At 46.1% G+C, this 26,441-nt stretch overlaps 1 protein-coding gene across 1 annotated transcript in view; it reads right to left on the bottom strand.

Annotated features, from left to right (window-relative positions):
- MAB21L3 (mab-21 like 3) overlaps positions 1-26,441 on the bottom strand; it is a 28,015-nt gene extending 1,574 nt beyond the window's left edge. Inside the window, exons 1-6 of the mRNA XM_084623838.1 lie at positions 26,195-26,441; positions 15,373-15,549; positions 12,010-12,150; positions 5,136-5,427; positions 2,025-2,206; positions 535-729 (exon numbers count right to left, since the gene is read on the bottom strand). Coding sequence (XP_084479964.1) covers positions 535-729; positions 2,025-2,206; positions 5,136-5,427; positions 12,010-12,150; positions 15,373-15,420 — 858 coding nt within the window. The 5' untranslated portion in view covers positions 15,421-15,549; positions 26,195-26,441. The remainder of the gene's footprint in view (positions 1-534; positions 730-2,024; positions 2,207-5,135; positions 5,428-12,009; positions 12,151-15,372; positions 15,550-26,194) is intronic.

The following is a 26,441-nucleotide window of genomic DNA, read 5'->3' as shown; positions in this document are numbered from 1 at the left end:
CTCTGTACTTACCTTGCTATCTCAGAGATGGTTCCGAGCATGACCGGGTAAAAACTTTGAGCTCCTCAGACAGAAGTCTCAGTAGAAATGTAAAGTGGGTTAGGTTGTAGCAGGCAAAGTAGAGTATAATATAGGATATTGGTCAAGAAATAGTGTGTGATCATGCAGTTGAAAGCTGTACTGTGATGCATATGGGGACTTAAGGTAGCACGGGCAGCCTTATCTCTGAGACTGCCTGACTTGTGTGTGTTTACCTGTAACTGTGCAACCATAATGTTCTTTTAACAAATCTTTTTGTGTGGAATGTAGACAAACAACAATTCTCACACCATGTAAGGAAAATAGATTAATGTGATGAGGGTCGTTACCTTTGGTGTTCGCTAGGGGGCACTATAGCCACTTAGGCCAATTATTGTATTGTAATTGTTGCTACAGGCCTCCTGCAGGAAAGACACTGTGGCTGCTGCTCTCTCCTGATGACAGTATATTCCCCTGCCCCGCTCAGACCTCACCACTCTTGCCTGCTATACACACCTGTAGGTGATAGGTCGTCAGGACTGGCTTATTTCCTGTACACCAGACATCCTCCTTCATTTGTCTCATGACCCGGAAGCACTTCATGCGGCAGCCACCGTCCTCGTCAAGGCCCTCTATCAGCATGCGCTCAGCTCGGGAGAAGCCCAGCTGCCAGTGGTAATTGGAGCGGGCCAGGAGATTAAAGCCAAATGACTGCAGAAGAAAGGGGGAGAAGCTACAGAAGGGGAGATACAAACTTATCTTCAGAGCAGCATGAAGGGAGGATAAGGGAAGGATCCACTGCACCTGCCTTTTACCACTTGAGATCAGGTTGTGCATTATGGACTGAGTTACAAGGGACAGCAAGTTTGGGTTTCCTAATTCCCAGTGGACGTCTGTCCACATCAAACCAGGCCAGTTCCTCACACATGGATATTACTCACTCCAGAGAGACCCAGCTCCAAAGCAGAAGGGGGAGCTGCAAGCAATGCTGCACTGGCAGAACTGTCTGGGGATGTGGTAATGGAACAGCAGGGCCCACTGCACATCAGGATGAAGAGGCAATTGAGTTACATGGGAAATCCCTGTACTAGAATAGCAAGAATCAAGCAACATTGTTCACTATGTCAGGATCGAGGTGGCCAGAGCTCTGCCAGGGGTGTAAGACCGGACTTACCATGGACAGGGCAGGACAAGATGGAGGGGCATGTGCAGAGAGGGGTGTGTGTGGGACAGTAAGAGGCAGAGTGAGAAGACCAGAACAACAAGGATGGTGCTGGTCAGGATTGAGTGGCATTCGCAGAGCTGAGGGAGAGGCCTGGGGAGTCTTGCTCAACATCTGTCTATACAGTTTCCATACATTATCAAACCTGCACAGGATTCACAAACACTAATATTAAGAAACCTAGTACACTTAAAAACATCTGAATACTTAGAAATGCTTATACTAAAGAAAGTAGCCCTTCTGGGCATTTAAGAAGCATGACTCTTTCTCAAGCTCTTTTTAGGTCTGATTTCAGGTCAGGAAGATCATTTTAGATGGATACAGAACAGGGAGACCTGAAACCTTAAGACTGACCCCCCTAGAAAGAGAATGATGCCACTAATTGGAAATCCAGTACTGGCTGCTTGGCACACCTCCTCCTCTGGGGAGCAATATCTGCAGACTATGGAAGTCAACAGAGCTCTCAGTGCCTGATGGAAAATGGTCTCTTCCTCCCCATAAAGGGCCTGGTTCTCCCATCTTGCACCTTGTGTTATTATTTACATCTGTGCCAAATGAGTGACAAGTGGGTAGAAAATGCTGCTGTTCTGATTTGGGTCAAGCCACCCTGACAACAGTGTGCCTCAACTTTTGTGCTTCTCAGAAGCATTTGACACCGATATCGTCTGAGAGTTCCAGCAGGTTTCCCAGCTCTCAGTTGGGAGAGGCTTTCGACAATATGGTAAGACCTTTCACAGCGTTACTGGCCCTTTAAGTCCCCCTCCTGTGCCAACCTGCTTTGTACCTTGATGCACTGTACTTTCTCCTGGGAAGGCCAGCGCTTGAAGCAGCGGGGCCACCGGGCTCTCTCAGGCCAGCAGGTTGGGATTTCCACAGTAGGGACCAGCTCCACCTCTACCTGGGAGTCTGGTGTCTCCACAGCAACTCGGACCACTGAGCTGAAACTCTCCAGAATGCTGACTTTACCTGGGAAGGAAAGACGAGAGGAGATGATAAAGACAGGGCTGACCTTATGCATAGGCCAAGCAAGAGGCCGTTTGGGGCTATGTATCCCTTGCAAACCCTGCCCCTCATGGACCTGCTTCCACTCTCACTTTCCAACAGTGGGACCAAAGAAAACAACTCACCACCTGGATCCCCCCCAGGGCACCAGGACAAGAGGAGGAGGGGGCAGCAACTCAACATCTTGTTTCCCCCTCAGCCTCGACCCTTTGTCTGTGTGGGGCCAAGCACATCACAAGACCAGCCCAAGATAAAGAGGAGCAGAATTGCTGCAACCTAAATGTCTTCAGCAACCCACTGGCACAAGAGGCAGCAAGGGAGCTCAGTGAGTCTGAGTGGAGAAGAGTCTCGACTGAGCCCTCGGCTTCAAAGATCCCCTCCTCTTTAGGGGAAGTCTAGATCCATGAAACTCTGTTGTGAGGCGTATCTCTGCCCCTAGTGGTTATTAAGGCTATTGGGAGAGTTAGGCATACTCTGGTCTGGCTGGGAACTCATAGGGAAGCCAACTCCTGTGGACAGTCTGACCAGTCTGAAGTGACGATGGCAAACTGAGGCACTGCAAAGCCTCCAAATCTGCTACTGCGTGGCAAAGAGGCAACAGTGAAGTCAGGGAAGTGTTCAGGTAACTTAAGCTGTCTTTGACAGAGTTTGTCCTATTTGAAACCAGTTAATCACACTGTCCTACTTCATTCCCTTTCTTCTCCCATCTATTGTGTTCCAGAGGAGTCAGCACCATATGCCCAGACATCTTTGATGAACCAAACAGTTTTGGAGCTGTTGCTTTATAGAATGCTAGGTTTTCATCCTGACCCCTTGCCTTCCACATAAGTAAAATATCTGAGGCAAGAAACCAAAACATTTGACTTTCTGCCAAGCCATAGAATCTGCTTGGTGGTGGGATTTTTTTTTCTCTTACCACTCCATCTCCCTCAATAGTAATAAATATTTGCTATAGGAGTGAGTTGCTAAATGAATTGGTTGAACACTGAGTTTGATGTTAACAGGTCTCTCCAGGATCTTGCAAGACCAAAATCCAGAGTTACATTTGGGTAGGGAAAGTGGAATCTGTGTGTTTGCAATGCCGGGATGCAGTGTCATCCCACTGAAAGGAAAAGTTGTCCTTAGAAGAGAGGCATCATGGTCTGAGGTCGGCCTTGGACAAGATACAATCGATGTGCCTCAGTTTCCCCAGCAAAAGAATGGAGATAATCATACTTACTCACATCAGAGGGTGTGGGTTTAATAAGTTGAAGCCAATAAAGTGCTTCAAAGATGACAATTGGTAAGTATGATTATTATTATTATTATTATTAAGGTGGCCTCCCATAAGCTAGCAGTTAGAGGTGTCTGCAGCCACAGCTCTAAAGGAGTGTTTAAAACACAGCACAAAGCACATCAAATCTGCAATCAATTCTTCAATTTCTTTTGTATGGAAGGCTGGGATGTAAACACATATTTTGGAGCTGCCTATGAGAGGTAGCAGCAATGTTGCTGAAAGTGACCCTGGGTGACATTACTTCGAAGCAGGATGGGGTGGGAGCAGCCTGGGCATAGCCAATATTGGTCTAAAGTCTGAATAAAGATAAAGGGTTTTGCACAAGGAGAAGATCTGCCACCCAGCCACTCAACTCTACAAGCCGCCAAGCTATGAAAGCCTGGGGCTTCTCTAGGGGAATACTCACCTCCAAGCAGTCGTGCCTGCAGCCGAACGTACATTACACACGGTGCAGGCCACTGGCAGGGGTGGCAAGTAGTCAGCGTTGGGCCCTTCCCAGGGCAGGAACAGTGCTGGCTGCCCCACCGCCCACTCAGGTTTGACCCCGCCGGCCCTGCATCATGATGGGAGGGCAGCAGTGCCAAAACAGAGTGAGCGGCATTGCAACATGGTGTACGGGGGTTGTAGCACTATTCAGGTTTGGCACCACAACCCCTGCATCCAAACCCGAGCGGCACGGCAACCCCCATGCACCAGGTCGCAATGATACTCACTCAGTTTCGGCCCTGCCGCTCTCTCGCCCCTGCCATAATTGAGCGGTCGTGGGGCCAAACCTGAAGGGGCAGCGCGGCAGCCAGCACTGCTCCTGCTCACCACTGCCATGGGGCTGGCTCCTGCACCAGGCTCCCTACCCAGCCTCACCCCACAGCAGCCCATGTCCCCTCTGCTCTGCCCACAGGATACACTGAGTGACAGCCTTGAGAGCTGGCTGGGAGTGGGCAGCAGGGAGTCTTGGGGCGTACCATGTCAAAAAATACCTGAGGGTGCCCCTGGCTCCCAGTACCATTCCCAGTCCTCTTTCCGTTCACTGTCCTAACCTTCATCCACACCAGAGAGTGTCTTTCTGGTTGGTCTAGGCCCACAAAGGAATGGACTTAAACACCAGCTGGTCATGGACACAGGTTTCAACCTCAGCTGCCTTCATTTAAAGACATTTGTAGGCAAGAGGTACCAGTTCTTGCCCTCTGCAGAGGGCACAAGGACACCCCATGGAAGCTCTGCAGCTTGGGCTGGAGAAGCCTAGAAGGCCTATCGGACCCACGTAATTTCTGGCCCAGCAGAAAGAGGTTATTTTCTGAAAATTTAGGCAAAAGAAAATGTTGATTTTTTTGGGGTGGTGCTGAGGGAGGATGGGGTCCGAATTCATAACAGAATCCAAACATCCCTGAGCACTGAGAGCTTGTAATCTGAACCTGGGTCGGGAGGTCTTACTTGTGCAAATGGACCTCATCTTCATCAAGGGCCAGTGTCTCCTCAACCCTGGCGTGTGTGAGCCAATCTCTGCTCACAAGGAGTGAGGCAAGTGGCCTAACACCCGCTAGGGGTAGTGATCACAGTCCCGTCAGAGGACTGCACTTGAGAGGCAGACTCCCTTCACATCTTTCCCGCTCAACTCACTGGAGAGGTGACAGGAGGCAATTGACTTCTCCATCAGCTCCCTGAAGATGGCAAGGACCTTGGCTGGAACGAGATCACCTTCGATGTTCACCTCTGTCTCATGCCACTGCTGCAGACTCTTTGAGAACTGCTCCATCTCCAGCCACTGCTGCAGCTCCTCTGGATCCCGTACTGGGGAAAGGAGCTTTGCTCCATGCACGGTGTAATACCGCCAGTGCCGTACCTGGCGCTCCCGGTACCCTGTCAGGCCGCGCAGTGGGACTGTGATGAGAAAGTGGCTGGGCGCTAAGACCTAGAAGAGTTCAGAGAGATTGAGAGAGGAAATGAGGGCAGATTTACAACCTGGATGCGGGAAACATGGTCACAACAGGTAGAATCACTGGGGCTTCTAAGCAAAAGGGAAAGTCACGCTGGAATGGAAGCAGCTCCGTGCAGATAGGTCCTACTCCAGGCCTATCTGGCTAGGACGCGGTCTTAGAATAAGGCTAGAATGTGGCAGCCATGTGCTATTTAGGTTCACAAAACAAGAAAACTGTCATTAGAAGGAAGCTGAAGTGACCATCACAGGCAATGCTACCAACGTCAAATTGGAACACCATTGGCTGATTTGTTACCTCTCCCTCCACCTTCCCCTCCTTACCCTTCGTTAGATCCATAATCTTCCATGGTTAGCTCTGCAATTGCAAAAGATGCAGTTACAGAGAGAGATGCTAGGATGGAAGGCAAGATGTGTAAATTATTGCCTGAGTATTCTTTCTAGAGATGGGCCAAGAGATTGCTAGTAGTAGTAATAATGTCAATGCTCACTTCTCTAGCCCCTTTCACCCAAGAATCCAAAAGTCCCTTAAAGACATTAGTAAAATAAGCCTTTTACAGCCTGCTTTGTGGTGGGGAAATATTGTCCCCATCTTACAGATGGGGAAGCTGAAACAGAGAAAAGTGAAGTGACTTTCCCAAGGCCACAGAGTGAGTCAGTGGCAGAGCCAGGAAGAAAATCCAGTAGTCTAGTCACCTATGTCACATGGAATTGTTTCTGCTCTTTGATTGGGTGACAAACTTTTAAAACATGAATGTAATAAACAAGGTGATAAATAACAAATAGCCACTAGTCTTGTTTGCATATCAATACGGTCTTCATATGAAGAACAGCCATTCTCCAATAAAAAACTCTTTGTGAATAGTGAATTAGCAGGGGAATGAACATAGTCAAACCTATTAGCTACTCAGAATTTGAACAAATGTTTCCTAACACTGTTTTTGGAGATTTTAAACCATCTCAGCTCTCTCGGTCCAAACAACGTGGCTAAAACATCCAGATGTTTACCACTCTGAACTCTGAAGCTTTTCAGCTTTGCTTATCACTAATCATAACTCACCCTGACATTATTAGAGGAAAACCTATGAGAGAAACAGAATCTAAACTGACAGCAATTGCTGGAAGGTGGTTACTCCAAGGTAAACAAAACACTATGCCATTCTCCAGTAATGGTCCAAAGCACTGTAGTAACACTTTTGGTAGCTCCACTCACTTAGGGTATTGCTACTGAACACGGTAGGATTTTTTTTAAACCGAGACTACCAGCAGGAAGCATAGAAATGGCAAATGCAACAGCGGAAACCTTTGCTTAGTCAAATCCAGTTCACCGTTTATATAAGGGCAGGAGGAGGAAAGAGGACAGTCACCACAGGAAATTTCAGAACAAAATGGACCCCACAAGAAATTTTTTTTTTGTCTCTGGATGTTGAGAAATAAGCAAAGCCAATCTAGGATCTACATGCTACACTCATTAAGAACAGAATACAGCAGTTTTCATGGGATGACGGGCTTATTTTACAGTGCATCTCCTTAAAATCACATCTGCACAGAAAAAATCATGCAGGACAGAATCCATTTTTCCCCCAGCCTTTTCCTGTTCTAAGATGTCTGCTTTTACCTGCTCACCCTGATTGTAATGTAATTGTTCGGATGTAACCTGGGAACCACAAATGCTCCCCTCCTAGTGAATTACTGGTGATCCACAGGCTAAGAAACACTAGTCCAGTGATCCGAGCCAGATCCCAGGCCCTAATGCGAACTCAGCCATTGCTTAAGCCTTGCTCAGACTGAGATTCACTTGTCACTTCGAATTACTCTTAAAGTGTTGTAAGGCCTCTCTCACTCATGATGACTGATTCTCCTGCAGTGTGTTTCAAGGAGATATTTTAAAATCTCACTTCTTCAAGCTGTCCTGGCTTGCGAGAGAATCTCTGTGTGGCCTCGGGGCAGGGCTGCTTTGTGCCACATGATCACTCCTGCCTCAAACATTGGGCTTAAAACAACAGCAGGGCCTCAGTGAATGAAATATCATTGAATCTGTGCTGGGTAACGTCATACATGAATCTCACTTTTCAGAAGGCTGGAGATGCGGTGAGCAAGCCCCAGTGTATTGAACAACCACGTTGCCATTCCCCAACTTTCAAAAATCATGAGTCGAGCCATAAGAGATCATGAGATTTAAACAAAATAGTAATATTCTGGGGGGTTCTTTATATTCACCTTCTGGTTTCTGAGCCCCGGGGGCTGCACTCAAGTCATGCTTTCAAACTTTTCTCTGCAACTGTGAGCACTAGAAATGTACTTTTTTGTTTTTCAAATGAAACCTGAGATTCTCATGGAATCACAAGACTCCTGCAGATGGGGCTTTAGCAGAAAACACCAAATATCAAAAGACTCCAGACAGAATCACGAGAGTTAGCAATAACGGAAGAGGTGCATTCACATTGCAGGCCATTGGCTAAAAAGGACTCACACCCACCTTTGTCTTTCATATGGACATTCTGTGCCTGCTGAATTTACTACAAGCCCCAGCATGCCATGTACCACTTTTATCTGAGCAAAGCCACTGGGAGCAAACTAGAACAATCTATGCTGGCACCTGTAGTCTGCTGCCCATTCTCCTGTATTAAAAACAGTTGGTACAGTTATGCAAATTAGGTGCAGCCCAGCCCTTGGGCTCCTGGCAAAATACAAAGCATTCCTTAGATGGGTACCTCAGTATAGCAAGAAGGAAGCAGTAAGTTAGAAACAAGAGTCCTGTGCTCAGAGCTCCCTTGCAAGGAGGCTGGGAAGGTCAGAGGGGAGATTAGCTATGCGGGTGAGGGATCTAGTGTTTGGAGAAGAGGAATGGTTGAGGATGAAGCAGGCATGGGGGCAACTGTTTGGAGGAGTCTGTGTGAGGTATTTGTACCTGGACAGATGGGTGAAATGGGCGTTTCCCCCGAAGCAGAGCGGACCACTTGGCCAGTAAAGCTAGCTGATCCTGAGAGAAGCAGAGAGGAAAATAAGAAGTATATGGAGAGAAAGCACGTGCCATACAGTTAGTTCTTGCAGCATTTTGGAGTTTCCGCTGAGCCGAATAATAAAGAAAAGGTTGCACAGCTATTGTCCACAGAGAAAATACACTATAGGCCTTATCAGTGCTGGTGGGAAGTGCTACAGCTCTGGAGGGGGTGCTAAGCTGCCCAGCTCTGCCTCACCAACACCCCTCAAGCTGTCCCACCTGCCCCGGATTGACCACCCCTACTGCAGGAGGGGAGTCCCATCTCTACAGCTTGTTTAATCTGTAGGATCTGTGTTGAGGCCACCAACATGGTGTCAACTGTGTGATGGTGGTTTTGCAATCTGGAATCTCTCCGCCAGGAACTGAATTGAGACCCCCTAAACTCCTTTTGTACAGGCAATAATATTTGAATCAGTGACCTATATGTGAAAGGCTTGAGACCTGATTAAATCTCTCCCTGTGTAATCTACCAACTGGACAGATATTGCCACTAGAGTACTATTTCCTGATGACAACCATGGGGTATGTTCCCTTTTCATTGGGTGTAAGAGGTATTACTTACCTGTAATTGTTGTTTTCTGAAATTCTGACCTGTATATAAATTCACATTCTTGGGCCTGTTATAGCTGCTATCTCTGAAGAACTCCCACTGGCAGGCATAGGAAATAAACAGTGCAAATACTGGGCAGGGAGATGAAAATAAAGCCCTTTTCTGAAGAATAAACCATGTCCACACTGGAGCATCTGGCTACCAGGAGCAGGTAGATTGGCTTTGGCAAGAGCCTTTGACATACTTGCACTAAACAGTTTCTGGGTAGAGCTGATCAGAAATTCTTCAACAAAATGATTTTCTGTCAAAAAATGCCAATTTGTCAAAACTAAAACTTTTTGTGAAAGGGAAAGGGTCAGTTTCGACAAATTCCTCCTCTTGACAAATTGAAAAAGTTTTGAAATTGTTGAAATGAAAAAAGTTCCATTTTTTTGGTTCAACATGGACTTTTCGTTTCCGAGTTTAAGTTAATGTATACTAAAAATAGTTTTTAAAATAAAAAAGGTCAAAATCAAAAGAAATCTTATATTTTATCAAAACAAAATGTTTCAGTTGACCTAAATTGATTTCCCCCTCCCAGGTATTTAGTTTGTGAACATTTTCAAAACGTTGACTTTTTGTCCTGATTCAGGATGAGAAATCAGAAAAAATCTTCCCAAGACAAGGAAACAATTTCTTGCCCAGCTCTATTTCTGGAAGAACACAGTTAGGAATGCCTAAAATACAACATGGATGTCTGGATCTTCCCAACAATTGGGATCCCACAATATTAAAATGATTCCTGTTCCTAAAAGCAACACCTCAAAAGTTCTACTGCAAGGACCATAAGAACGGCCATACTAGGTCAGACCAATGGGCCATCTGATCTAGTCCAAAATCCTGTCTTCCAACAGTAGAAGGTGCTTCAAAGAGAATGAACAAAACAGGCAATCACTGAGTGATCCATCCCATTGTCCACTCCCAGCATCAAACACAGACTGGCATGTGCTCTGATGTCTTTTCCACCACATTACTCTCCCAGAGGCAGTCACAGCAATAACTTTATGGGCTTTGTTTTGGAAGCAGGAGTAGCTAGTGCCCTGCGCTAACTGTCATTACCTATAAATACATCTTTTACAACTCCATTCCTACACAATATAGTTAACAAACAGATACAGTCCTTCCGTCCCCCAACTTGAATATAACATACATATTTTTAGCACTGGATTTAGTTAAATATGGATAATACACTAGCCACTTTACAGATAGTTAAGTTTTCAGAGTCTCACTTGGGCAGAGATTATTCCTGATTATTCCCTCAAAAAAGATTATCTTGCTTTTTTTGCAGGCCTCAGCAGCCATTCTGTCTTGGACTGGGATCTTGCTCAATCTTGCATGTTAAGCGGAATTCATCTAGGTCAGTATGGGGACCAGTTGAATGATGCACCAAGTGGTGTTTGTGGTTTGGAGTGTGGCACTCTTTGTGGATCAATACAGTAGTACTGTGCTGCTGGAGATGCCATATTTCAAAAATGGCCTAAGAATGACTAAGACTGCGTGCCCCAGAGCATAGCCAAATGCCAACTCGGGTAATAATGTTCTGCCTCCCCAAATACCCACTGAAGCTTCAATCACATATACTTATTTTTTTCAACTTTCTGCCCCAAACTCTTGCAAAGATTGCTCTGTGGTTTTATTCAGTTGCTTTGTTCCACCCTAGAAGTGACTGCATTTCAGTAATGGGGTCTATAATGCATAACTATAACAACACAATGCCCTTCAGGTGAAAGGGTCTGTTTAAATTTATTATTCTTTCATTATTAAACTAATTTATTTTGGACTTAAAGAGCCACATGAAATAACCAATCTTCACACTGGCAGAGTTGAGAGTGAACATTCTTATTCTGGTGGGTATCTGACAGTCTAATCCAGGGGGAAGTTTCACTTTTCCCTCCAGCAAACTCACACCCTCATGATGAAAATGGAGAAATTCCAGTTTATGAGTAAAATCTCTGAAACCTCCCCTGGTGACAGAAGTCCCTTAGTTATCCATGTTACACACGGCAGCAGTAGCAAGGCAAACTAACCAACTCTCTAATCTTGCCTTGCCAGATCCTCCTGTAGCAGTAACAAGGGAATTCAGTCACCACGGTCCCTTCAGACCTTGGCTTCTCTGCCGAGACTGCCAGTAAAGATGACAATGTGCCAGCTAGAAAAGGAGTACTTGTGGCACCTTAGAGACTAACCAATTTATTTGAGCATAAGCTTTCGTGAGCTACAGCTCACTTCATCGGATGCATACTGTGGAAAATACAGAAGATGTTCTTATACACACAAACCATGAAAAATGGGTGTTTACCACTACAAAAGGTTTTCTCTCCCCCCACCCCACTCTCCTGCTGGTAATAGCTTATCTAAAGTGATCACTCTCCTTACAATGTGTATGATAATCAAGTTGGGCCATTTCCAGCACAAATCCAGGTTTTCTCCCCACCCACCCCACAAACCCATTCTCCTGTTGGTGATAGCTATCACCAACTAAGCTATCACCAACAGGAGAGTGGGTTTGTGGGGGAGTGGAGCGGGGTGGGGAGAAAACCTGGATTTGTGCCGGAAATGGCCCAACTTGATTATCATACACATTGTAAGGAGAGTGATCACTTTAGATAAGCTATTACCAGCAGGAGAGTGGGGTGGGGGGAGAGAAAACCTTTTGTAGTGGTAAACACCCATTTTTTCATGGTTTGTATGTATAAGAACATCTTCTGTGTTTTCCACAGTATGCATCCGATGAAGTGAGCTGTAGCTCATGAAAGCTTATGCTCAAATAAATTGGTTAGTCTCTAAGGTGCCACAAGTACTCCTTTTCTTTTTGCGAATACAGACTAACACGGCTGTTACTCTGAAATGTGCCAACTATGGGTGTGTGTTTGTGATATGGACACCTGCCCACTATGAACAGGGGTGAACCACCAACTCATTGCATGCAGCTCACCAGACAGTACACTAAACCCTTCGCCCTTACCCTAAAATTCTCGTTGTGAACACCAGAGTTGGAGATGGCCTGAAATCGCGCGTCCCTGTAGCTGATTTCTGCGGTCAGCTGTTGGATGATCTTCTGCACCTCGTCCACTGTCTTAGACACCAGGTGGTGTCGCCGTTCCACCTGTAGACATCAAGCAAGTCACTTTACATCATAGTGGACTGCAAACAATTTCTGTCTCCAGCCAAGAGATCACCTAAACCTGAGGCATCTTGAAACGTGTGTGAACACATGCGTGTGTGTACAGAACTCTGGGCAATAAAGGTTTAGAGTTCTCCTCTTGATAATTGCCAGCTTACTCCATCTGGTAATAATGGAGCTCTGGCTGGAGGCTCTAAAGCAGATGAGGCCATTCAGGAGTGTACTGCAGCATGGAAGGGTAGGTAGAGAATTCATTATTTTGGAATCTCCGACACCTGGGTACACTCTCATTCTTTGGCCGATTTTGGTTTTGGCCCAAGACTATGCAGCTTTTCCTTTGTGTAGGCTAGCCAGTCACTGATCCAGGAACTGTAGCCTCCTAGGAGCTTGTGTGGCTCAGGTATTCTCTGCTGGGTCAAGCCCATTGTGACAGAAAACACTGACTCAAATTCATTCCTGGCATAGGCTGACGCAACTCAACTGACTGGTCTGAATTTGGTTCAGTGGCCCTATATGTGTGAAGCATAGGAGCAATTCCATTCCTAAAGGGTGCTGAAGTTCCTCCTCTGTGCTGATCTCAGCGGTAACCACAAGCTCTCACGAGAAGTTCATGCCTTGCTGTACCCTCCCTCCAGTCAAGCAGTATCAGCAAAATATTGATTATCACGAGTTTTAGTGGAACGGAGGAGGTGGAGGATGAACTGAGGTGCAGGATGGGCAAACCAGATAAATAAGAACCAGCATGAACTGTCCCACACCAGCACAAGTGCAAGGCTCATACAGGGATGATACAAGATACAGGCATGAGTCAATTATTTAGGGTTTAATCGAAGGAATATACAAGACCATGCCTAGTGAAGGACACTGGCATGTTCCACACATGCTCCTCACACATTTGTCAATATGGGATGCAGGCTTATCCACACCAAACCATTCTGAGGCTAGTTCATTGCTACTACTAAGTAAGTTAATTAACATATGCCTAATTACTCCTCCATCCAGGGATCGCTATGCAGGATGATGAGTGAGGACTGTTCAATGCACCTCCGTTCATCCCAGTGCCTGATCTTATATGATGAGGATAGAGGCAGTGAGGAAGAAACCCAGCAGAAACTCAACAGCCAGCGTTAGCAAAACTAATTGGGAGAAAATGAAACCCACCAGAACCTGCAACCAAAATCCCAACCAAACTATTTGCAGATCTGAAATCGCAACATTTTGAAATAACAGCACTGAGGCTCAGTGAGGGGAAGTGATTTGCCCTTAGGCCACACAGTAAGTCACTGGCAGAAACAAGAATAAAAGCCAGGTCTACTCCCAGTCACTTCCTCTGACCTCTGCACCTTAGTTGCCACTGATTCACTCTTCATTAGAGTACTGTGTCTCTGAAAACTCACCATTGCCATGGTGGTTACCACTACATCTAGTAATAGATGAACCTCAGGCCCCAGAATATCTTAGGTCTGCAGAAACAGGATGGAGGTCTTGGGAGAAGTGGCTTTCCCATGAGATCTCTGATGTTTGCCACTTCCCATCACAGTTATAAACACTGTGCTGAACAGCCTCTTTTGCCATATACTGGTGTTTCCCTTTCCAGATCCCAGCTTTGGACGTGTCAAAGCAAATGTTAAAAACTGAACACCAAAGTATTAATATTTTGAATATCAAAAATGGGTTTGGTTTGGGATCTGGAGCCAAATGTAGGTCAGGTCTAATTCGTCACTCCATCTCCATCCAGTACATATTTGGAATTTTTTCATTGCTACAGGAGTGGGTTAACAATACTGATTCAGAAAAAAAAGCAGGCAGTAGCTTACAGGCAGGCTGGTGGCTGGCTGCTGCCCTGCCTCCCTTGGGAGGAAGATCAATGACCGAGGAGTGGATAGAAAAATCCATACACTTAATAGACACAGTTGTAAAAAACCGTTCAAGTTAACATGCATAAATTATTACATGGTATCTGTGCTGGTTCATTATATGATTATAAGTTTTAACAAACAGGCTGTAAAGTGACATGCTTTAATACAAAATAATAATGATTAATAATTGGAACCTTGTCTTTCTCACTTAGGCGGATGCTAGAAGAGAGTCGCTCTCTGAGGGATGGGAAGCTTCTGGTGGAACCTAAAATTCTGGTGGCTCCGGGCCCCATTTAAACGCTACTTCTGGTGCTCGGTACCACTGCAAATGAGGCAGCACACTACCACAAATCTCTCTATGCACAACCATGCCCTCCGGTTCCTGTGTCACCCTGCAACAGAAATCTTTACAGCGAGAAGTACTAATGGGCAGAGTTGGCTGGAAATTTTCGGATGGAACATTTTTCCATTGGAAAATACCAATTTGTCAAAAGTGAAACATTTTGCAAAAACGTGTTGATGTCAGTGATCTTGAGTTTAGAAAAAATGAACAAAGTTCTGATAAGGGCAAAACATTTCCACCTTTTTGAAACAGAAGCCTTGATTTTCTGTTTAATATTACTTTTTGTTCAATTTTGGTATTTAATAAATATAAAACATAAGTTGAAATTGTAACAAAACATTTTAGTCGACCTGACATGATTTCTCTTTGTGCAGACAATTTCAATTTTTTTTTTGGTTTTGGTCCATTTCAGAATAGAAAAGAAAAAATTCAAAATCGGAGCAGTTCCCATGAAATTGAAACCTGGTTCCTGCCTAGCTCTCTTAAAAAGGTTAGATGGCTTGTTTAGATAAGCATCCAAAGTTTAGGAAAAGGATTAGTATTCTAGTATTATCCACCTCTTCCTAATTATTAAACACATGCATTATCTTTCCTAGAGACAAACTTGCTGCTATATTTTTGGTCCTGCTTCTACCAAATCTGGGTCTTTGGCTCGATAAAGATGAACCCTAGAATCTCTCCTAGTTCTAAACACAAACAACTCCAGCTGTAACCACATTTGAAATTCCAAGTTTGGAGGACAGAGCCCAAAACACAAACTGGTTCTGAAGAGGGACAGGATGACCATGTAGGGAAAAGCTAAGAGGCCACCAAACCAAATCCTTTGCTAAGGTTCTGAAAGGGAAGCATTGGAAATGTCACTAGAAATCTTATCATGATACTTAAGACCCATTTTGTCCCAAGACTCAAGACTCAGACAAGCATCCAACCCTTGATTTCTGAACTTTTCAAGACCATCCCTACTTGTGGAGACAGAGAAGAGACATACACACAAAGACTTACCTTATTCTGGATGTAAAATTCCACATCTTCTTCAGTGAATGGTTTCATGGTAGGAGTTCTTCCTTGTGCTCCAAAATTTAATGTTATTCTCTTGCTTGGTTCTGGGTGTTTGAGAACCACTTCCAGCTTTTGGTCTGCAGCCTTCCTTGCCTTGCAAACCCAAGACACCTAATTCCTCTGTGGATGGAGAAGAGGGGAGACAAGCTGGGAGGTTTGCTTGTTTTTTCCATTTTGTGTTACAGTTTGTTTCAACTTACTAGGAAAAAACATGTCCAATTATCTTTTTCAAGCTCTGGTTTTATTAATTATTATTATTATTTTCAAATGGTGATTCTTAACATATATAAAAAATATCCCAGACACTGCTTTGCCTTTGGTCTGAATTCGAAGCACCTTTCAGACTTTGTTGGGGATTCAGAGCTCTCTTGCCCAGCATTATTTGCTGATTGCCACAAACACTTCCCTGTTTTCTAACTCTTATAACTAGATCGTGTATAAACCCTTTCAAAACACAGAGAAACACTCCCTTGTTGAGGTCAATCCACCCACTTTCCTTCTGTAGCTGTACTGCTAGGTTTACGTTCAAATCACTCATTTGGGTTGCAGTCCACGGCCTCTGCTCCTTATATTTCCTCTCTCTTTCCTGCTGTATTGACAGTAAACGTCGCACCGCCTGTCCCCAGCCTGCAGTTTGCTTCGCCTTCTTTACAATAAACAGATATAAAGCTTCCTCTTATTAGCTGCCAGCTGCCCAGATAACAAACCCAACACATCGTTAGAAGGGAAAACCATTGATTGGGCCTTATTGATCTGATAAGAGTTGGTGGCTTTTAAAAAAAGGGTATGTCATCCTGGGGGAGAGTGGCAGAGCCCTGTAGAGACGTGCTGCAAACTGTCCCTGGTTAGGAAGAATGGGCTCACTGTTTAGCAAAATAGTTATTTTGGCCCAGATCCACAAAGGTATTTAGGCTCCTAAACTTCCACTGATTTCAGCGGAAGTTAGGAGCTTAAACACCTTTGAAGGTCTGGGCCTTCTCCACTCTGTGTTCTCCCAGCCCTCTTTTGTGTGTTATTACTTGTACAGTGCCAAACGCAATGGGGCTCCTGTCCTGACACTACCACAATACACTTATTATTGTTCATTATTAGCCAAATGATGATAATGTGCTTGGTGCTCTACAAGACCCAACAGAAAATATGGTTCCTGCCTCGAGGAGCTGATAGTCTAAAAATCAAACCTGCTTCTGGATCTCCCAGAGTATTTTCTATTGTCCGTTTACTTAAAGCATTAGTCTCCCAACCTTCCCGCCACTCATTCTCCTACTCCTTTTGGGGCCCTTCTTTAAGGTGATGGCCCAAAGGATTAGCAACGTTGTGAGCTTTGCAGGAGAAGTCAGATTTAAGGTGCAGAGAGAAGGGAATGTGGAACAGTGGGCTAAGGAGGGCACTGCAGGAACCAGGGATAGAATGGAAGAAGATGTAAGGAGAGGCGGGACAGGACACACTGGCAGAGCACAGGGAATGAGGGAGGGTAAGGAACATTTTAAATATTCAGACTCAATTTAAAAAAGTGTGTCCTTATTGCCCCTCTCCACCCTCTCCGTTCCTAGTTAGAGATTTCAAATCCAGGAAGGTATGAGGACACCGTAGTCATTTTTCTTCACCTCATACACCCACAAGGCTTGTATGTGTGTGGTGGATTTCAGATTCCCGTTTTCCCATGCCCACCAGCTGTCTGGTGCTATAGCAGCTATTGGACAAACAGGCATCAAGGGATCTGGTCCCAGTCATTTCACATTAAACAATAACACACAGCACTTGATGGTTCGAAAGCACTTCACAAAGAGGAATTTAATTCTCACCCCATGAGGAAGGCGAGTATAAGCAGTTTGGGCCAAGGACCCTCTTTTTGTCACATGCATGCACAGCACCTAGCACAGTGGGGGCCTGACCTTTCTTTGGCAGCCTCTAGGTGCTACTGCAGTGCAAATAATAAATCATCATTAGGATTATTACCCTCCTTTTACAGATAGGGAACGAAGACTAAGAAAGGAGAAGCGACTTGCCTGAGGAAGTGTCAAAGCTAGGATGAGAACGCAGGAATTCCTGACTCCCAGACCCCTGCTCTAACCAGTAGGTTTTGCTGCTTTATTTGCTTAACTTTAGTTAATTCCACTGGAAAACAAAAAAGCCAGGGGGCGGTGCAAGAGCTGACCCCAGCAGCTAATGGCAGACTGTGGTGTACCGGCCCATGGGGGATTCCAGTGGATTTTGACATGCCTATTTTGGAATCACAGTGTTGCTGAAGGACAGCCAGGAAATACTGTGTACAACAAAGGGAAAGCCTCTGACACAGGCAGTAAAAGTCAGGTAAGCACAAGGAGTGTCAGCAGCTCCTGCTGGAAAGTGAAAGTGTCGGGTTTGGCCAGAAGCAGCAAAGCAGCATGGGCAGCAGGTGCTTACTTGTCCCTGGCCTTGTGTCAGGATCAACAAGTCAGAGGCAAATACACCAACTTGTTGTTACAAAATACGCGAGGGAGGGAGGGAGAGCACTCTAAAGGGGGAGAGAATAAAAGAGGGTTGTGGGAGGGTAGAGAAAAATAGAGAGAGTGGGGTAGAGAAGGGAAAGAAAGCAGGGGAGAGAGAGAGCTCTGTAGAGAGAGTGGGAAGAGAACAGAGAAATGGAAGAGAATATAATCTAGGGACCCGCAATGAGCACTTCTGGGTGGGCTGTACAGCAGTTTGTTACAGCGGTGCGGTGAAGCCTCCATCAATCTTCAAGCCGTGAACCTTGATCTCCAAGCCAAATGCAGGATTTCCAGAGGCTTTTTTGACCAGCTAAACTAAAAAAGCGCACCTGAGCTCCAATCTGGCCTCCCTATGGCTGCTTCAACCCTCATCCCATTTGTAGCTGAAAATAAAACTGGAGAGGGAGCAAACACTTAAGAAGGAGGGAAAGAGAACCAAACCACAAAGGCACCTGGACTGATCAAAGCAGCGGGGTACATAACAGGGATGTGCTGCCAGAATGATAAAAACAAACTCCCACAAAAGTACTTCCCCCGAGTTTATGAGCAAGTCTGTCCCAGGAGACATGGGCATCAGAGAGAAGTGGCGAGGGAACAGGGAAATCGATTCATTTGTTTGGCTATTTGAACAAATGGCTCTCTCAAACCCCTAACCAGGGAGTGAGGCAGCACCATGCAGCAGATTCCTCATGAGTACCCTTCCTGGGAAATACTTAGACTTTGTTTCTAAAATAGAGTCTGCTCAGTACTAACTGTAGCTCTTTGAGTGAATTATCTGTATGGATCACACTCTTGCAATGGGGCGGCGTCCTGGGCCTTCCACTCAGATCTTGTTAGAAAGCAGTATCAGTCACGGCCACATGGATTCTGAGCAGGCATGGACCAATGCTGAGTGAGGATGATAAAACTTTATTTAAGTAATGGGGAAAACCAAGTTTCACTAAGGGAGTTCCCAAAGTACTAGGCCTCTGTCATAAATATAAAGGGAAGGGTAAACCCCTTTAAAATCCCTCCTGGCCAGAGGAAAAATCCTCTCACCTGTAAAGGGTTAAAAAGCTAAAGGTAATCTCGCTGGCACCTGACCAAAATGACCAATGAGGAGACAAGATACTTTCAAAAGCTGGAAGAAGGGAGAAAAACAAAGGGTCTGTGTCTGTCTGTATGCTGCTTTTGCCGGGGACAGAACAGGAATGGAGTCTTAGAATTTTTAGTAAGTAATCTAGCTAGGTATGTGTTAGATTATGATTTCTTTAAATGGCTGAGAAAAGAACTGTGCTGAATAGAATGACTATTCTTGTCTGTGTGTCTTTTTTTGTAACTTAAGGTTTTGCCTAGAGGGACTCTCTATGTTTTGAATCTATCTACCATCCTGATTTTACAGAGGTGATTCCTTTACTTCTATTAAAAGTCTTCTTGTAAGAAAACTGAATGCTTTTTCATTGTTCTAAGATCAAAGGGTTTGGGTCTGTGGTCACCTATGCAAATTGGTGAGGATTTTTACCAAACCTTCCCCAGGAAGTGGGGTGCAAGGGTTGGGAGGATTTGGGGGGGAAAGACGTGTCCAAACTACTTTTCCCAGTAAATCCAGTTAAAGTTTGGTAGTGGCAGTGGAAATTCCAAGGGTAAAGGGTAAAATTAATTTGTACCTTGGGGAAGTTTTAACCTAAGCTGGTAAAAGTAAGCTTAGGAGGTTTTCATGCAGGTCCCCACATCTGTACCCTAGAGTTCAGAGTGGGGAAGGAACCTTGACAGCCTCAAACTGGAGCAAGACTTAAGCATATGAGATGTTTCAGATGGAAAAGACCTTTTATATCACATCTAATCCACTTCCCCTTGGACACTGCAAGATTGTGCCCTACAATATTCTCTGGGGCTGTGCCAATTTTTAAATACCCCAAGCAACGAAGCTTCAACCCCTCTCTTTGGGATTCCACAGTAGAAAAGATCTCACTGTCATGATGTTTTGCCAGGTGTTCAGCCTATATTTTCCCTTTCTCAACTTCATACCAATATCCCTTAAGAAAGCAAGACAGACAGAGAGCTGGAGCTTTGTTTTGAAACAGTTTAGTTCAGGATGGCTGGGAGTAAGCAAACAAGTTCCTCCCACTGGAGTAACACATCCAGTCAGACACTAAACATAGGTACATTCTGGAATGAAAATAAGCCCTAGCACAGCTAAGTGATCAGCAATGGGGACACTGATGGCTTTGCAATATCAGGGTCACCACAGTCTAAGTAGGTTAGGCCAAGACATCCAGCTGGAAATAGACCATAGAAAAATGCCAACTGCCCCAGCGTTTCAGCCTTAGTGAGCTAGTTTGCTAGCCCATGAAACCTTCCATATTAACATTTCCTGGTAGCGCAGCTCACCAGCGTGCCACCCAAGCAGTCTTGATCATGGGTACTCTCCTGCCATTTTGTGATTGCATCAAGTCCCACATAAGAAAGGCCATATCGGGTCAGAGCAATGGTCCATCTAGCCCCGTATCTTGCCTCCTGACAGGGCAATTATCGAGTGATCCATCCCTTGTCCTCCACACCCAACTTCTGGCAGTCAGAGGTTTAGAGACACCCAGAGCACGGGGTTGTATCCCTGCCCATCCTGGCTAATAGCCATTTATGGACCCATCCCCCAAGAAGGTAGCTCATTCTTTTCTGCACCCTGTTATGCTTTTGACCTTCACAACATCAAGCAACAAGGAGAATGAAGAGACCCTTGTGTGGGGCTAGCAGGTGGAGTTAGGGATCCTTAGAAATACTGTGCAGAGTAGCTGTCTCTAGCAATGACCAACTGCTTCTCAAGCCGTTTTTTACGCAGGCTGCTCTGGGACAAGACCTGCACTTGATCGGTTTACTTTGGGCAAAAAGTTCTCTGCATTTTACTTTTTCTTTCTTTAAAAAAAGCCCAGATTTGGTCAAAAGCGATGTTTAAATAACAGTGCCCTGGGAGCGTTTAGAGGCGAGAGGAGGAAGGTTTTCTGTGAGTGCTGCTAATTCATTGTGACAGCATCGAAGTCACACACAGCTGCCACATTGACATATGCTCCCCCCATCCCCATCTATTTCCTGTCCATGGCCTCCCTTCTCCCCCCACCCTCCCCCTTACCAGGGAGCCCACAGGCCACTCGGGGCCTCGTTCAAATCGGGCACTGCATGATGTCGTCATTGGAGGGTGCCTTCACCAGCGTTCCCCCCACCCCCACCAGCACCCTTTGTTGGCTGCAGGGCATAGAGTGGCCACCCCACCCCTGGGGGCAGGGCTTGGCCCCGCTGGAGCTGGTTGCCCGCTGAGGGGAGAAGCTGGAGCCCCTCATGCAAGTGTCAACCTTGCTGGGCGGAGGCAGAAGGGGGAACCCTCCTCTGATTGGCTGCCTGCCCCACGGCCCTGTCTCCTGGGGGAGAGCAGCCACTCAGAGCTGCTGCAGGAGGCTGACAGAGCTCTTCCCCCCTCCCCTCAGGGGATGAGATAGGGCTGCCAACCTTCCAGGATTCTCCTGGAGTCTCCAGGAATTAAAAGATTATGGTCGTGTGATGAAACCTCCAGGAATACATCCAACCAAAACTGCCAACACTTGGCTGAGAGGAGGGCAGGGCAGGGAAGGAACAGTGGCACCATGCTCTCAGGACGGGAGAAGGAGCCGAAAGATCCCAGGAGCTCAGGGTGTCTCCGCTGCCCCTTCCTGTGAACAATGGGCAGGAGCACCGGGCGAGCAGAGCAAGCCCCCCAGTGCCACTCCCTGGCAGGAGCATGGGGGGTGTATGTGACAGGGGGGAGGGGAGGAAAGACTACAGGAAGAAGGGATGGGGAGGGCCCCCCACTTGCTTTGGCCCAGGGCCCCCTAAAAGCTTAATCCACCTCTGAACGCACCATGTGTGTTGAAAGGGGGGAGGTTTGTGGAGTTGCTGTGTGGTTGGGGTTGTAGTGGGCTTGCCTTAGGGCCGGGCGGCTGCCAGGTTTTTCGCACTTCAAAAGTGCTTACCCTAGCTACAGTACTTACCTAGCTCCCATCACCCTAGTATTTGAGCACTGCGTGTGATGTATTCATCCTCCCCACATCCCTCTGAGCTAGGCCGAGCCATCATCCCCATGTCACAGACGGGGAACTGAAGCACAAAGAGATTAAGTGACCCACTCAGGCTCATCACACACGGGAAGGCTGTGGCAGAACCAGGAACCGAACCTGGACTGCCCACAGCAGGTCAATGCTCTGCTTCCTCCCACCACCAGGCTTGGGAAGGACGAGAACTCCACTCCAGCTGCCCGCACCCCCTTGGGGCCTAGGAGAGGGGTGAAGAGCCCTTGGAGCTTCAGAAAGAGTCAATATGAGGGACTGGAGGAGCAGGCAGATGTGGGGCTGGGGGTGTGAAATTAATAGCTGGGCTGTGGGGGGCAACACACAGTTAGCTAATTAGACTGTTGGGGCCTGGGGAGAAGGTGGCAGCTCTGCTCCATCAGCAGCCCCGAGCGCTTCTGTAGCAGGGCCAGAATCACCTCATGCTGTACAGGCGGGGGAGCTGGCAACAGCATAACTGCCACCCCTGGGGGGTTCGAGAGACCAGGTGGGTGAGGTAATATCTTCTGTTGATGGTGGGCAGGGGGAAAGACAGGCCAGAATACTATATAGGCTTTCAAAATGTTATGCTTTGAGGGGAATAGCTCATCACTCTTGAGCATTTGGGGGATGGGAAGACCGGCAGCAGCTCCAGCTGCACAGGATCAGCCCAGATCACATGGCCAGGCTCAACATGTGTAAAAGCCCAGCCGCAGCGCTGAGCCGGCAGGCCCACAAGGCAGATTTTATAAAGTTACTTTTCACACTAGAAGCGCATTTGGGTAGTGCTCAGTATTACTTCCCCAACGGGCCAGGCCCCATGCAGAGGGAAAGCAGCCTCCTCACCAGTCGTCAAGACGTCTTCCTACAGCAACTTGGCTTTTGCTTGCAGGTTACAAAGTGTTGCCAGTGCTCATGATATTCGGTGTTTGTCTTAGAGAGCCAGGTGTTGAAATCAAGTGATTATATGAGAACCTCAGCTTTCTTTTTATAAAAGCCTCATAGGATATGGCTACAGCTATGTAAGCCCAGGGTCAAGCCTAACCCCCACTTGCGTCCACACTCCCATTGTGCTAACTTAGGGCTCAGGCCCAGGGCCCTAGGACCGTGCAGAGCTGGAGGGTCTGAGCCTGTGTTAATCTGGGACCTAGGGTCTGAGCCCTGTTGCTTTCCTGTGTGGACGAAGACCCAGCTTGACTCAGGTCCCAGAAGTCCTCCAAACGTATCCCAGAGTTCCCAGAAGCAGAGGAGCAGCACTACAGGCCGCAAGCAGGGGCTGGAAGTGCCATTGCTGCCTGGCTGAGCATGGTGCCTGTGGCAGCTCTTGCTCCAGCTCCTCCCCACTGCTGGGAAGGGTTCCCATATTTCAAGTTCCCACACGGGGTGTTTAGATGTTGCTTGTAATCATTAGAACTGGGAGCACAGGCTGTTGGGAGTCTGAAAGGACAGGAAACAGGAAGGAGGGGGAGGAGTTGAGAGGCTGGAGAAAGCTACAGAGGGTGCAGCAGCAGCTTGGTAAAGAGGTTTCCACTTTGAAAATAAAGTCCTGTTGAAGCTTGTTAGTAACTTGCCTGATTGCTACAACAGTTTGGCGACAAGGATGGATCTTCTGCCTCTGAACCCACCTGCACCCTTTCTGCAAAGCCCAGGTGAGCCTCCAATTGCTTTTACTACCTGGATCCATATGTTTGAGACTTATCTGTTTGCAATCAGTGCTACAGAGATTTCTGAAGAAAGCGTGCTCTGCTAATCCACTGCATTGGAACAGAAGGGCAACATATTTCTTACACTTTTCCCCTTGCAGATGATAAATATGAGACTGCACTCACTGCATTAAAGAACTTTTTTGTACCAAAAGTTGTAGTAGCTAATCGCTACAGATTTCGCCAGCATGAGCAGAAACCAGGGGAAACTATAATGCAGTATATTGCTTCCTTGACGAGTCTGATTGTAATTTGTGACTTTTGGAATATGGCAGATAAGATGATTAGAGACCAGCTCATTGAGAAAACCACCATGCTTCATGTAAGAGAACACTTACATCTAGAACCACAACTTACAGTAGAAGAAGCAATAACCATTGCTACTCAGATTGAGTCAGCTACAGCTGAAGCCAAAATAATGAGCATGGATACAGGAGGCACAGTCCAGGCTGTGACTCCTTTGCAGAAAACAGGTTTCAGAGTAGCAGCCGTGTTAGTCTGTATTCGCAAAAAGAAAAGGAGGACTTGTGGCACCTTAGAGACTAACCAATTTATTAGAGCATAAGCTTTCGTGAGCTACAGCTCACTTCCTCAGATGCATATCGTGGAAACTGCAGCAGGCTTTATAAGCCTGCTGCAGTTTCCACGATATGCATCTGAGGAAGTGAGCTGTAGCTCACGAAAGCTTATGCTCTAATAAATTGGTTAGTCTCTAAGGTGCCACAAGTCCTCCTTTTCTCTTTGCAGAAAAGTTCACTACCACTGCAGACACACAATTGCAAGAGGAAAACTAACGAATCAGCAAATCAAAATACAGTAAAAGCATGTTTTCGCAGTGGATCCCCACACCACCTTGCAAGCTACACAGGATGTCCAGCAAAAATAACTCAGTGCAATCATTGCAAAAAGACTGGACATTTTGCTAAAGTATATCGCAGTAGCCAGTTCAATCAACAGGTGCATGCAGTTACAATACCAGATGTTACTGTGCTGAGCGTGGGCAAAATCACTACTGCACGTATTCCAGAACAGATAAAGTGCACGGTAAACGTTTCTGCCACACCCTCAGGCAAACCACACTCTATTCAGCTAATGTTGGACACTGCCTCAGTCGTATCTATACTACCTGATTCCATCTATTTGCATTACTTTAAAGACGTGCCTCTTACTGAACCCAAACTTCACTTGGTGTGCTACTTGAAAAACCATATTCCAGTATGTGGCTGCCTGCCAGTAATAGTTACTTTTGGTGATTGCTGTGTAACTGCAGAGTTCTACATTGTCCAGAAGGTCACGCCTATCCTTGGCAGAGATTTATTGGCTGCTTTACATCTCAGGGTAGTTAATGGATGACTTGATCTTCCTCAGCAAAGCACTCTTGTGGTACACACACCAGTTTCAGCTGGGACCCAACACCAGATTGAGGAGAAACTCGGCTGTGCTTATGGGTTTCTGCATAAAGTTAAAATGCGGAATAATGTGGTACCTGTACGACAGAAGTTATGGCGCTTACCATATTCAGTCTGTTTCAGAGGAACTTAGAAAACTTGTTCAAAAGGACATTATTGAAGAGATCGACTCCTCAGAATGGGTTTCACCTATAGTCGTGATGCAGAAGGGTGGAGGCATTCACCTTTGTGTGGACTTAAGGGAGCCAAATAAAGCTATTGTGATTGACAGCCATCCTCTTCCTCACATAGAAGTATTTGCAGAACTCCATGGAGCAAAGATGTTTTCTACTCTTGATTTGCAGAGCGCATACCACCAGGTTATGTTGCATGAAGATAGCAGAGACCTCACAGCATTTATTACACGAGGGACTATTTCATTTTAAAACGTGTTCCATACCATCTCGCATCTGCCCCAAGTGCCTTTCAAAAAAATCATGTCATTGATACTGAAGAATCAACGTGGAGTTCAGTGCTATCTGGATGATATTATCGTGTTTGGAAATACTTCTGAGGAGCATGACAATAGCCTGCAGTCTGTACTAAACTGCATCAGCTCAGCAGGCCTCCAGTTTAAATAGATCCAAATGCAAATTTAGACAAACTGAACTCTTTCTGGGGCATACAATTTCACAGGCTGGCCTAAAGCCTATCCAGATCATATCCTGACAATTTCAAATGCTCCTCCTCCAACAGATTTGCAAACCTTACATTCCTTCTTGGGTCTTACCTCCTGGTATGCAAAATTCATTCCCAATTATGCTTCTGTCATTCAATCGTTACAAGAATTACTACAGGGAAGTTCAATCTTAGTGTGGACAACGGATGCACAAGCTAGTTTCAAAACAGTGAAAGACTTGATTATCCATAGTCCAGAACTTGCACTATTCAGTCCTGCATTGCCCACAATTGTAACTACTGATGCTTCTGATTATGGACTTGGGGCAGTTCTCACACAACTGCACGAGGACAACACAGAGAGGACTGCTGCATTTGCTTCAAGGACATTAAGTAATGCTGAGAGAAAATATTCGACAGTCGAAAAAGCAGCACTTGCTTGTGTCTGGGCTACTGAAAAATGGAGAACTTACCTGTGGGACCGCACGTTCAAGTTGTGCACAGATCACAGCCCTTTGACGACGTTGCTCACCACAAAAGGACTGGGAAGAGCAGGATACCATATTGCTCGATGGTCTGCAAGACTACCCTCTTTCAATTATGAGCTGGAATATAAGCCTGGAAACCAAAATGTGGTCGCTGATTGCCTTTCTCGCCTGCCTTCGCCTTCACCAGATGGTCCACCGGAGGATGAGGATGTAGTGGTTGCGCTTATTACAA

Source organism: Lepidochelys olivacea (assembly GCF_965140295.1).
Source record: "Lepidochelys olivacea isolate rLepOli2 genome assembly, chromosome: 1".
Taxonomy (NCBI): Eukaryota; Metazoa; Chordata; order Testudines; family Cheloniidae; genus Lepidochelys; species Lepidochelys olivacea.
Note: the sequence above shows the minus strand (reverse complement) of the source record. Positions and strands in the feature narration are given on the sequence as shown.